Source organism: Daktulosphaira vitifoliae, unplaced genomic scaffold (assembly GCF_025091365.1).
Source record: "Daktulosphaira vitifoliae isolate Bord-2020 unplaced genomic scaffold, ASM2509136v1 Scaffold_2, whole genome shotgun sequence".
In the NCBI taxonomy this organism is placed as follows: domain Eukaryota; kingdom Metazoa; phylum Arthropoda; class Insecta; order Hemiptera; family Phylloxeridae; genus Daktulosphaira; species Daktulosphaira vitifoliae.
Genome location: NW_026099573.1, coordinates 20,521,934 through 20,534,961, shown reverse-complemented (window position 1 = coordinate 20,534,961; position 13,028 = coordinate 20,521,934). Strand labels below are relative to the sequence as shown.

Genomic DNA, 13,028 nt, shown 5'->3' with positions numbered 1-13,028 from the left:
ATCTAATAGTACATAATAATTTTCTATTTATTTTGTTTTCAGATATATTTTAAAAAAACCATAATTAAATAATAAATAATTAATTTGATTGAAACTGATTTCACAAACGGTTAATTTTTGCAATTTCAGTGTTAACTAAAAAAAGAATTAACCAAATATATTTTTCCAGTTTAAATATTGTTCAACAATAATTCGAGTAAGAACACATTTCTTCATCAAATTATCCGAAATAAGTTGAGCAAACAACAATAATCAATTGTTATCTTGTGATATATCCTACGAAAGAAGAGTAATAAAAATTTTTGTTATGAAAGAGCCATATGTACTTGGTAATTTTAAGTTATATTCTTATGCAATATAAATAAATGAATATCTGAACATTAAGATTAATGTTAACCAATATTTGATGATGAATTTTGTAGTATTTTAATACTGAGTTCTTGTAAAGGGAATTAGTCAGTTTTGGACATTTTCTAATATATATATATACTTAAGTGTTCAGTATGTAAAGAAACGGGTTTCTATTGTTAATTTAATTAATTTTGTATACAATTTTACGCTGAAACATTAGTAACAATATCATGTAATAATTATAAAATTATTATCAATTGAAGTTTGGTATGAAACATGAAGGGTACATGTGAAAAACGGTAATTCTTCATTTCTATAATTTTTTTAGGACAACAAACATAAAGTTGTAAATTTCTATTATTTTATCAATAAAACAAAAATAAAATATTGAAATATTAGAAAAATGAATTTTTTTAATTAAATGGATATCATTACTTGATACTGCTGCTAATGGTTTGTTGAATCAAACTATAAAATAAAAATAAAAGAAATGGACGTCTGTTATTGTTCTTCTATACTCTTCTCGTACGTCCTTAATAAGAACACACGTGTCCAGAACGTTCACTAAAAACTTGAACTCATTTACGGTTCACAATCGTAAAACAGGTACTCATTTACACACAATTTTATTTTTTTGTTAAATGAACACGTTCATGCTCATGTCATTATAAAGGCGAATGCGTTTATTTTGACTTTTATTAATTTTTTTTATTATTTATGAAAAAAATAAATCTGTAGTTTATATAATTATCAATTGTCATAAACCATTCTTTTTAGACAAATTTAATACTCTACAAATATATATAAATCACACTTTCAGTGGCGTAATAGAAATTTGTTATAGGAAGACAAGTAAATAAAAAAATTCCTGGTTGTTCTATTCACCCTTGTACTTTTAATAGTTTCAGTGATTAAATCAATATTCGATTGTGCAAGATAAAGTAAAGCGTTGCTCATACAGTACTTTATGATTTAACGGGTGTATTTTATTATTTGTTTTTTTTTTATACAATTTTATTATGCTAATTCGTCATAAGCTCACAGAAACTATAATATTATTTTTAATTATATGAACGACACTTCTCTTGTTCAAATCCGTCATAAATGTGAATTTCGTTTACGTTTACTTTCTATATGAAAAAAAACGAATAACGTTTACCAAATATGAACGGGAGCACGTGAACGACGTTCTTTCCTATCACTGAAAATAGGTCATATATAATATGTATGACATATTGCCTTTTTTACTTTTGAAAAGTAACTGATTATTACTTGTCCCCAATTATATGAACTCCGTTAAATTTTATTACGATATAGTAAAAATTTTATATTTATTTTGTATATTCTCGGAAATTATTTAAAACAATTACTTTTATCTAAAATTTAGATAAATTTAAAAAAATAATAAAAACACTATTTTTCTAATTTTACTGTAATTTTATGTCAGTAATTTCTTATATAGAAATATAAATAATGTTTAAAAAAAGGATTTTCATAAATTATATGACATGAGTTTTAATAATTACACAAAAAAAAAAATTATAATATGTTTATTTTTCTTAAGTGATACCAACAAACTTATGTAAAATTCATGCCAAATAGTCCAAGGTAAACACTTTTTATCTCTAATATTTATTGAGCATTTTCATAATAACGTAGAAAACTTCAAAATGTTTAAATATTATTACATCTATAAGTTATAAAGTAGGTTTATTACATCACATTTAAAGCATAAAGAGTTACTTAGAATTATAAAAAATAAAAAGAATCCTATTATTGAAAATTTGCATTTTTTTTATTTTATAGTATTTAGTTAGAAATATAATCCTAAAACATTTATTTTAAGATAGCCGGTAATAAAAATATATTCTATTTGAAACTTAAAAATAAAATTCTATTCAAAATTAAACTAAAATATTATATATAGTTGGTAAAACTGATATAATCAAGGCACTCGTATATTGACTTACTTTTGAAGTATTGCTTAATCTATAAACGTTAGAAGTAAATAATGGTAAAACTTATAAAAATACATGTATATATTATAGTAATATATATTACTTTTATGTAAATGACTTGATAATTGGCAAAGGCACAAATATGACTTAGTTGCTTTGTTTAGAAAAGTAAATTGAACAGTCCATTTATTTTATGAAACAATTAGACTCAAATAAGAAAAATAAATGGGAATTTTTTTATAATAAGTATAGAGTTCAATGCCAAAAAGTACAGTGCCAAATATTTCAACTAATACCTATATTTATTCAAGCACAAAATAAATCTGATTTAATTTATATCATTTCAAATATTAAAAATAAATTAAATCTGATGCTCTGTTTGAAAAATACATACAAAAGGTATGTAATTTAAAAAAGTGTAAAGTAAAGTATCTACAAATTTAGTTAAAACAGAAAATAAGTAATTTTAATTCAATAGAATCACATTTAATTCACTTAAACTTTTAAACATTTATAACCAATAACTTAAATGTAACCGCTATTAAGTTTAAATAATTATGCAGTTTGTTCATTATGATATCGACTTATAGTCGATGTTACATTGACAAATAAATAGTCACATACTTTGAATTTTAAAATGTAATAAACAATGATATTTTATTTAAAATTTCATTCTATCATAACTTATGGTTAAATTTGCAACGTGTTTTTGAGTAATTATTTAAACAGTACAGAAGTCAATACCAAGTAAATAATAGTTTCAAATGTATTTTAAATAATTCAGTGGTATTTCTAACATAAATTAATTAGATATCTTTATTTGGGAATTTTTTTAATTACATATGATTGTTTAATTTCGAAGTGAAATAATTTTCTTCATTTGAATATTACCATAAAGGGAAGTTTAAAAAAACATTTCACCACTAGAGTTTTTCGATAATAATGGACGTTATAAAATGTATAGTATTGGTAAGTCGTTTAAGACGGAAATTTTCTTAAACAATACTAAAAATGTTAGACACGTTTTTATTAGATAGGTAGTAGTTTTATTATGTTTAAGTACTACATTATACTACAGACTGTATTATTCAAATTAACATCTTGGGGATGAGTCCTATTAAAATCGAACAGTATAAGATGGTTTTTCATAAGGTAAAACAATTAATTTTCATTTGACACTAATAAAAATTCTTTCAAATAAATATAATTGTTTAAATTTCGCCATAAAATTTGTAAATTAAAAATCCAATAGTGTAAAAAATTATAGGTGCATTATAATCGATTTCTCCTGTTTCTTCTCATACTTTTCAAAGAAAGTTATTAAAAAGGTCTACATATTCCTATATTAGTTCATTACATTAACCTGTTAAAATTAGGACTGCGTAGGGAAATACGAGGAAATACTAATATAAGCTATTAGTTATTCATAAATTTGTTTAACTAATTTCATTTCATTATTATTCCATAAAAATGATCTATGTAATTTATAGATTTTTAATTAGAGTATTTTTTTTTTAACAAATTTTTTCGAAAAAGAAAATTTGCATCATTACTTTGTATACGTAGTAATGATTCACATTGATTTTATATTTCAAATCATCTCACAAGCTGTTTCAAATAATTGATTTGCTAGAGTCCTTCAATTAGTCATCCTTTTAGGTTTTAAAAATTATACAGCACGCTAAATCCGACATAGAAGACAATGACATATTAATCTTTTAATTTTTTTAGGGATTTGATATTATTTTTATTTCAAAGAATTTTATTTTCGCTTTTAACTCAAACTTTGTTAATTTCAATGAATTTATCTCCAAATAACGCGACAAAATGGATTATTGGTGCTTGAAAATTGTGAGTTTATGTATAAGGGCTTATGTATTTAGTTAATTAATTAATTAGGTGTATAGAACTAAAATACTTTGCATTTAACAACGTTTTTTTAATAGCACACTATTAAAAAAATGTGTTGAGATTCTGATCATTATTTTTTTTATATCACTATAGTTTATGAAAATAGTAATAAGATAATTATTACTATAAATAAAATAATAATGACAAAAATATACACCGGATATAATTGGAAAAACTAAATATTTTAACTTCTTAATAATTAGGAGGTTATATTCGAAAAAGAAAAATGTCTTTTTTGTCAATTTTTTTATTAAGTAAAACTCAAAATTGACTCACTTCAGCAAAAGATTTCTTAGTGTATTCGTTAAGAGAAATGATCCACTGACCGAGCAGGTACTCTATGGCAGACGGGTCACTGTAAAGCCACCGGAATAAGTCATTAACCCAACGAACAGCGTCGGCGTCGTGGCCTGTGGCCGCCGGTGGCATTGGCGCGGTACGGTTCGATGGTAAGTTTCGGGATGGTGATACGCGGAGATCATTCGCCGACGAAGATGGGTACACTTTATTAGCTGTAGCCGCGGCGGGTACGGCCGATAAGCCGGCCGTGACACTAGCCACGGCAGCGGACGTCCGACCCGATTTGGAACCCAACCGCTTTCGGGTGGTCGGAGGCGTTGGCGGAACAACACGTTTTCGATCTCCACCGAGGACGGCTGCTTCCGCTTCGGCCGCTTTGGTAGATACTGGGGGCTTACGACCCCCTTTGCATCCCACAATTTTGCTGTACACGAACTTCCCTACAGCCAAAGCAACCATGCCGACAATGGCCCAGCAAAAAAGATACATGATTAGCGTGTCCATTGTTTTACCATCGCTTTCAAAACTACAGATGAGATCGTCAATGGTATCGGCCAGGTCATTCATGTTGGCCCATTTTAGTCGGGTCGGCTGTTGGGTGCGGTCGTTCCGATTGTGTAGTATTTTATTTAAACTCTACGAAAAATATTTCCTTACTATCGCACCGTTTATCATCGGACACAATTTATTGTACGAAATGCTTGGCAAACGCGTACTCGCGTAGACGGCGGTTTTACATGGCGTCGGTCTGTGTGGATCTCTGAGAAAACATAAATAGACACGAGGACTGTACGGCCGGACCTAAAGATTCTGCTGCTAGCTGAGCACCGACTGGTCGACTACTGAAAATGTATAGAATTACATTTTTAGAGTACTCAAGCCGCTGTGCCACCACTGCACTCCGTCATCGGCCAACGGACAATTTCACTATTAAAATAATCATTAATGTTATTTATAACGGTGTCGAACAAAAATAGTGTCAAGCCAAAGTTTGACTATTAAATCATCCCAACCTGGTTGCGTCACACGTGTCAGAGTACGGCTTATTGTTCAACCGAAAAATCTAACCTAATAAGATTCAGTCGAACGGAAATGTACTGACTACCAATCCTTTGAACTTTAAGATATCGCATGCAAATATTTTTACAATTTTTATTTTTATTTTGAATTGATGTATTTTATTCAAAAGCGAATCGTTAACATTTCTTAATGAAGTCGTCAACCAAATTTAATTATTTTTTCGCGTAACATGAAAACACACTAAATTTGTTTAATCAATTTTTAATAATTGTTTAATTTAATGAGTAAACACATCTATAAATTAACTAATAATAAACAAAATTAAACATCTCTGTACTATACAATCCGCTAGATATGTATATTATTTTATTAAGTTAATAATAAACTTTATTATACAATGGTATGAGTATGAAATTTAACGTTTTAAAATTAAGTAGTGAAACATAAAACGAATAAAGTGCATTTGTAAATTCATTTTTTCCTAAAAAAATCAGCACATATTACTTTAGTCTAAAGAATTTTTACCATTAAATATAAAATTTCTTTTTAATGTTATTTATATAAATATTTAAATAGTGTGGTTTATAAAGTATTCTTTATAAAGAACACTACCCACATTTTTCGTTAAATAATTATTTTTTCGTAAAATTGTACAAATTAAAATTTAATTTATTTTTATGAACAATAGTAAAAATCAAGTTAATTGTAAATTATTATTGTAATTGACTAGACAACATTTTATTAGACCATTTTTCATTTAATAGTAAACAAATAACTATTAGTTCCCATTTAACTGTCAAAATTTAATCTTAAAATATCTCCTTAGATATATTCTTTTTTTGCAATAAACTCGATATTTACTATGGTTTATAAATAATAAATTAATTTTAAATCTGTTCATTTTTATGGTAAAATTAGGGGTAACTTCTTAAAAAATCACACTGCTTATATAGAGGAAAACAGATCTAAATTACAACTCATATAACTTATGATCTACATAACATTTTATATTTTTTTTATTTTAAATAATTTTTTTTACTATATAAGACTATATTTGAAATATATTTTGTTAGTTTTAGTAATTACAAACAATTTTTAAAAATTATTTTTTTGTGTTGAAATATTTTTAAGATCTGAATATAGCCATTTTATAGATAAGTCTTAAAGAAAAAATTTGATACCAAAAACTCTTAATTTAATTCAGTAGTTATGTTCATACAGCATTTTGAAGTTTGTTAAAGTTTGAATTTTTTAAGATTTTTCTATAGTATTTAAAGTTAATCCACGCATGTAAAGAACGGAAGTAAACATTATCCTTTTACGTTATTTAGGGGCGACAGTACGCGATTTATTTTTCATTAAAAATAGTATCGTTTGAACATTGCTTTTTAAATTAAATATGCTGTTTAATTGACGTGAAAACAAAAAAAATAGTAAAATCGAGTTTTTCAAAACAGTTATAAAAACGTAATACAATGTAATAATAATACAATATCAATAATTGAATCATGCAAATTAATAATTAAAGTCTCTTTTAACTTGACCAGTCATTGAACACTTGTAGCTAATATACGAAAATGTTTCTAACATTTTCCAATAATCTTTATTTTCGATTATTATTTCTGATATTTAAATAGGATATTGCTTGTTAGGAGATTTGATAATAAATACGTTTATTTATTATTATTCATGTGCAGATGCATAAAACATGAACCTATACAATTAAAAACTTAACACGTTTTAGATTGTTAAAATCCAATAAATTTAACAAACTTCAAAATGCTGTATAAACGTAACTACTAAATTAAATAAGAGTTTTTAGTATCAAAATTTTTATTTAAAATTTATATATTTATATAAAAACTTATTAAATTACAAAGTAACATAACTTAGATTTATTAAAACAATTTTAAATATAAAATAACTTTATATTTACATCAAAGACAAATAATCTTAACTAAGTTGAAATTTCATGGAAATATTGCATTTTAAATAATAATATGACATTGAATAAAGGTTTAGCATAGACTTCTAGTAAAGGTAAAAGATAAAACTTGTAAAAACTTTTTCCTCTTTAAATTGCACACTATCCTCCCGAGTATTAAGTATTTTGTTAGATAATACGATTTTAACTTTTTCTTTGTGCTTTAACAACTATTTCAAATCATCATTTTATGTAATAAATAATAGAATTTGTTGTGGGTAATGCGATGCGATCAAATTACATAAAAAGAGAGAAAATCATTAATTTATTTCACCACGACTTATTTTTTTTCCAAACAATTTTTTTTTAATTCATTTTTACTAAAATAAAACCTTTACTTTCAGTAGTCATACATAAAAAAATCATTCAATTTCCACATTCCATTGGAATACAGAATTTACTAAATAATTGATGAAGTATTGATTTTATGTATTTTTTTAACAGATGCATAGCAAAAATATAAAGATAACTATTTAACTTTACTGATAAACTATTAGTATAAAAATGTTTGGAATTAAGAATGGCCTTATATCTAGTTAATTATCGCAATTAAATCGTTATCATAAAATATATGATTTAATTATTCTATGACATTTTTAAATACAACGTTTGTCAACAATTATTAGGTGATTCCGTTATTTTTATTTTTCATTAGTGTTACCGCTATGAACAATTATTTTCGTTGTAATCTATATTTGTCTATTATTACCGTATGCATGTTGCCGTGAGATAGTTTTGTAGTATTTTGTGATGTATATTTTTTGCCAAGTTTGAGCTTTGACCATATTTAAAATAACACGAATGATTATAAATAAGGTATCTGATTTGTTTGAAAATTTCTTTGATAGTATTATTCAGTCTGATCAAATATAGACTCGCAATAATAAGCATATGGTTTACCAATATTCGTGAAATAAAAATATTAATCGGTTCTTCATAGGTAATGAAGTGGTCCTTATTTAATTTGAAAAAGTTAAAAGTCATACTCCTTCATATTGTTCGAATATAAAAAAAAAACCTATAAAGTTTGGTCATGATCAATTTAAACACATTCCGCAAGATGGCTAACAATTGCACCTAAGAGGTTGTTTTTAATTTTTGCATTTATTATAATTAATATCTTTATTATGTTAAAACTGAATATAATATAACTTTTTCATCAAAAAATATAACAACAATATATTAATGTTATTTATGAAATTTATTTTACAAACTATGAATTTGTGAACAAAATGTTTCACATATATGTTACTTCAAATTTAATTTACAAAACTTTAACTGTTATTATGGTTTTTATAAATCTAATAATAATTGTGATATGTTTAACTCTAACTTAAGGTTATAGCAATTTTCCTGATAAACGTCAAGTTATAAAGAGAATGGTATTCGTTTTATTCGCTTTGAAAATATTTGCTGTAGAAATGAAAGAACTAATTGGGATAGAATAACACAAGTTAGATTTTGAACATTTTATTTATTCATTGCGAAAATGCATATTCAGTATCTGAATTTATAACAGTTGTTAAAAAACTATGAGCTTTTCGAAAACGTTTTAATTTCAAACTGTATATTATAAATAGGCCATCTAAATATGTTATTAAAATGCTGGTGTATGCGACGTTTTAAATTAATATACGAGTAATTTAGAAATTCATGTCGATAGTCCACTCAAAATTTATATCTTCACATCTAGTATTATTAAATGATTAGTAGAACCAATTATAAACACCGGGCATAATGTCATGTTACTTTGGTTTTAGTGAAGATAAAGATACAATCGTTTCATAAACTCCTAAAAAATTAAAGTTGTTTTGCTATTGTATATTATGCATAATAGCTCAATTATTGATGGAAGAAAAAATAAGTAAAATAACCATAAATAATGACTTTTTATAACTACACCAAAGCGTGGTAGAACTATTGACAAAAAACCAATATAAATAATGTTCCACTAAAAATCTATCTATTTATGTTTTATGGACTATTTTTTATTCAATGTTTAACATTTGTAATCTTAACTAGCAATTATTTTTGAAAAACATACAAAAACTAAAATTCCACGCCTTAATTAAAAAAAAAAAATCTATCCAGGCAATTGATGATACAACAGTTAAATTATAGCTTTACAATTGATACACAGTTAAATATCATCGGTTTAGACTATCACAATATGCTATAATATCCCATGAATCCGTTGGTACAAGCCAATGAGTAAAAGGTTTGGGAAAATATGATTGTTGTGATGGAAACAAAGACAATCTAAAACTACCTAAAATTGTGTGAACTGTGCAAGGTCTATTTGTCGCGATAGCTTAATAGAAAGATGTCCTTATTGTTTTTTTAACTTAATTATTATTTGATTATAAGTAATATAATAATTAAATTTAAGTTATATATTTTATAATTTTGTAATAAAATATATAAAAGTTCAGTTATAGTGTTCTTTGGTGAAATAAAACAGTTTGTTACATATTTCACAAAAATATTCATTGATTTTCATATGGGACAAAAAGTTACTCCACTCGCGCGGTCAAAATTAATTTGAGTTGGACGAATTTAATGGCAAAATGTAAAACTTTTATGTTAATATTAAAATATACTATGAGCAATCATAATACTGTTACGTAAAAATCAATGACGTGGACAGAATTTTATGATGGGGGAAGTCTGTAATAAAAAAATCTCAAAATTCTTAATTTTTTTTGCTGACCATTTAATTTTAGAAATAAATGTTGTAAATGGGATGGTTGTCTCCTTATATAAATTTTTTATTTAATTTTAAAGTCAAATAAATCGTTATTAGTTGGATTACTAATAAGTTACTCAATTTTAAATCTTGTTGATATTATTTTTCTAAATATATGTTAGTCTATTGTTATGATACAAACAATTATGTAATATCAAACATTTTACATGAAAAAAATGTTTAAATATTTCAACTATAAAACACGTTTTTTTACTTCAATTTCATATAATCTGCGATTAAAATATACTGCGCTATCTATGAGAGTAATAAATTCTATTGATTTGATTATGTAATTTGACCATCAGAGTGTAGAATATTTTTAAGATTCATAAAACTACATACATAAATTGAACAGTGGGGTGGTTCGGGCAAAAAATTCCTGAAGAGGCACTAAAATTTTAAATAATTATGATGAAAATAAAGAAATAAAGTGTTGTGTCCCACCTAGGATGAGATACGATAACGTGTTGGAGTGGTGTCGTTGTAATGTGAAATTAAAGTATAGAATTATAACACAATATACTTATATAACGGTTCTTTAATTTTACAAATACAATTATTTATAACTAAAACATTAGTTGTCTTAAGGTGAATCACTTACAACTTATAACACAATATATTTATACAACGGTTCGAACGCGATTAATTACTGTTTATTCATTGTCTAATACTTATTATTCCCTAACCTCACTACACTAATATCATAACAATACGGGTTCGTAACAACCCCCCGCGTAGAATAAAAACATATTACCCATTTTTTTTTTTTTTATTTTTATTTTTTTTTACTGAATATAAACTTAACTACTCTTAGTACTCAGTTTTCTTGTACATTCTCTTTTATATTACTTAATTTTATCTCTTCTTTTAATACATCCTTACTTAATTTTAATTTACCATTTTTCCCTTTATTATATACTATAACTATGATCACTAAACTTGCACTGATAAATAAAATTAATAATAAAGAAATATGAATTTCCGTGAATGGATATTTTTGGTATAGTATTTCTTTTGCTAATTGCAGCTCATTTAACATTTTAGAATACTTAGAAAGGTCAATGAAATTAGTTTTATACGTTATCACTTTAATTAATAATATCCTCTGATCTTAGTTTTTTAAAATTAGTTTGTAAGTCAGAATTTATACTTAAATTGGGCTAAATTCTTTATATAATTTTTGAAGTAATATTACTTGAAGGTATTAAAATTGTTTTGTCATTAGTGTTAGCCTCATAGTTATTTTTTAAACTTAAAACACCCGTTCCCGATATACTTAACGTTTTTCATTGCACTTAATAACTATATTACTCTATTAACTACGTACAACCATGAATTTACATGTTCTAATTTATGCCAAAGTTTATGATTAATTTTTACACACTTTAAAATACAATCTTTAGGTAAAAAATCTGATTGTCTAAATAATTTTGCATGATATGAATTATCTATACTAAAAATAGGTTGATCATAAGGACATAATATTGTATCAGCTATATATTTACACGAGTTTAATAGTTCTATATTTATTTCTATATAATACAATCTAGATTTTTCTATTGCAATATAATCAATGTGATAACCTATTACAACAAATATATTATCATGAGTTTTTGGCGGTAATGCGATTGGTTTATATTAAATGAATTCATACTTATTAGTTAAAAGAATTTTCAACTGAAAAATTAAGGTATTTTGAATATATAAAACATTTATATTTATCAAGTGTAATAGTTCTGATACTCCAGATACTAACCAACTATTAGGGATGATTACATCTAGAGGTAAATGAGACTTCATTATTTTTATTTGTTCTATCAACGATTTTGTATTCATGATAATAGGGTCTAATAATCCTTGTATTGCATAGTTTATAATGTTAATCAAATTTTGGGTTTCATACGCATACTGATTAATTATTTGATTTAGATTTATTTGGTTAGATATTATTTTCAATACTATAAATAAAATATATCGTCAAACTAATATGTGTGAAACAGCTTTAGTTTGTTTTTATGAACTCGTACTTCTTTTTGTCCACGCTTTATTGATACATACTCTTTGCTATGAATGCATGTGACTTTGAAGGCACCTAGCCAATTGGGTTGAAGTTTTTCCAGTTGCTGGTGTTTCATGTATGGTGTTGTTTAATACGCTTTATTATTCTAGACATTCCCTGATGACCTCCTAGTGGCGTAACATGAAATTGTTTTTCTTCTTCAGAATAGCATGTGTTCTGAAACGTTTCTACGTTTGTTCTCTTTAAATATAAAAAAATATAACACAAATTGTTCGACTAATCGATTTGTTCTGATTTATTTTTATATAAAGATGAATATATACATATATTAATAAACTAACTACTATATCAGTCTTATTTTAGAAACTATTTAATTTGGGGTGAAATAAAAGTATAACCCTCTGGATCACGGTTGGTAACGAGTAGTTACGAACACCGTTGCAAAAAGGTTAAAGGGATTTTTACAAAAAGACAGTTATCTCGATCACGGTTGATAGCACGGAGGTTATGATCACCGTTGAAGATGAACTGTATTGTATAAGTGGTGGAATCTAACCCTTTGGATCACGGTTGGTAAAACGTTTATTACGAGCACCGTTGCAAAGGATTAAAGAGGAATATTTAGGAAAGACTAGCAATCTTGATCACGGTTGATAACACGATGGTTATAATCACCGTTGAAGATTATGACTAGCCTTTAAAGAAAAGAATATATAATTTTGATCACGGTTGGTAACG

The 13,028-nt window shown here is 25.7% G+C and overlaps 1 protein-coding gene across 1 annotated transcript in view; it reads right to left on the bottom strand.

The window, feature by feature from the left end:
• The window catches only part of LOC126899654 (uncharacterized), a 31,043-nt gene extending 25,669 nt beyond the window's left edge, over positions 1–5,374 (bottom strand). Inside the window, exon 1 of the mRNA XM_050674713.1 lies at positions 4,497–5,374. Within this exon, the coding sequence (XP_050530670.1) occupies positions 4,497–5,087 (591 nt within the window). The 5' untranslated portion in view covers positions 5,088–5,374. The remainder of the gene's footprint in view (positions 1–4,496) is intronic.
• Between the last annotated feature and the right edge of the window lie 7,654 nt (positions 5,375–13,028).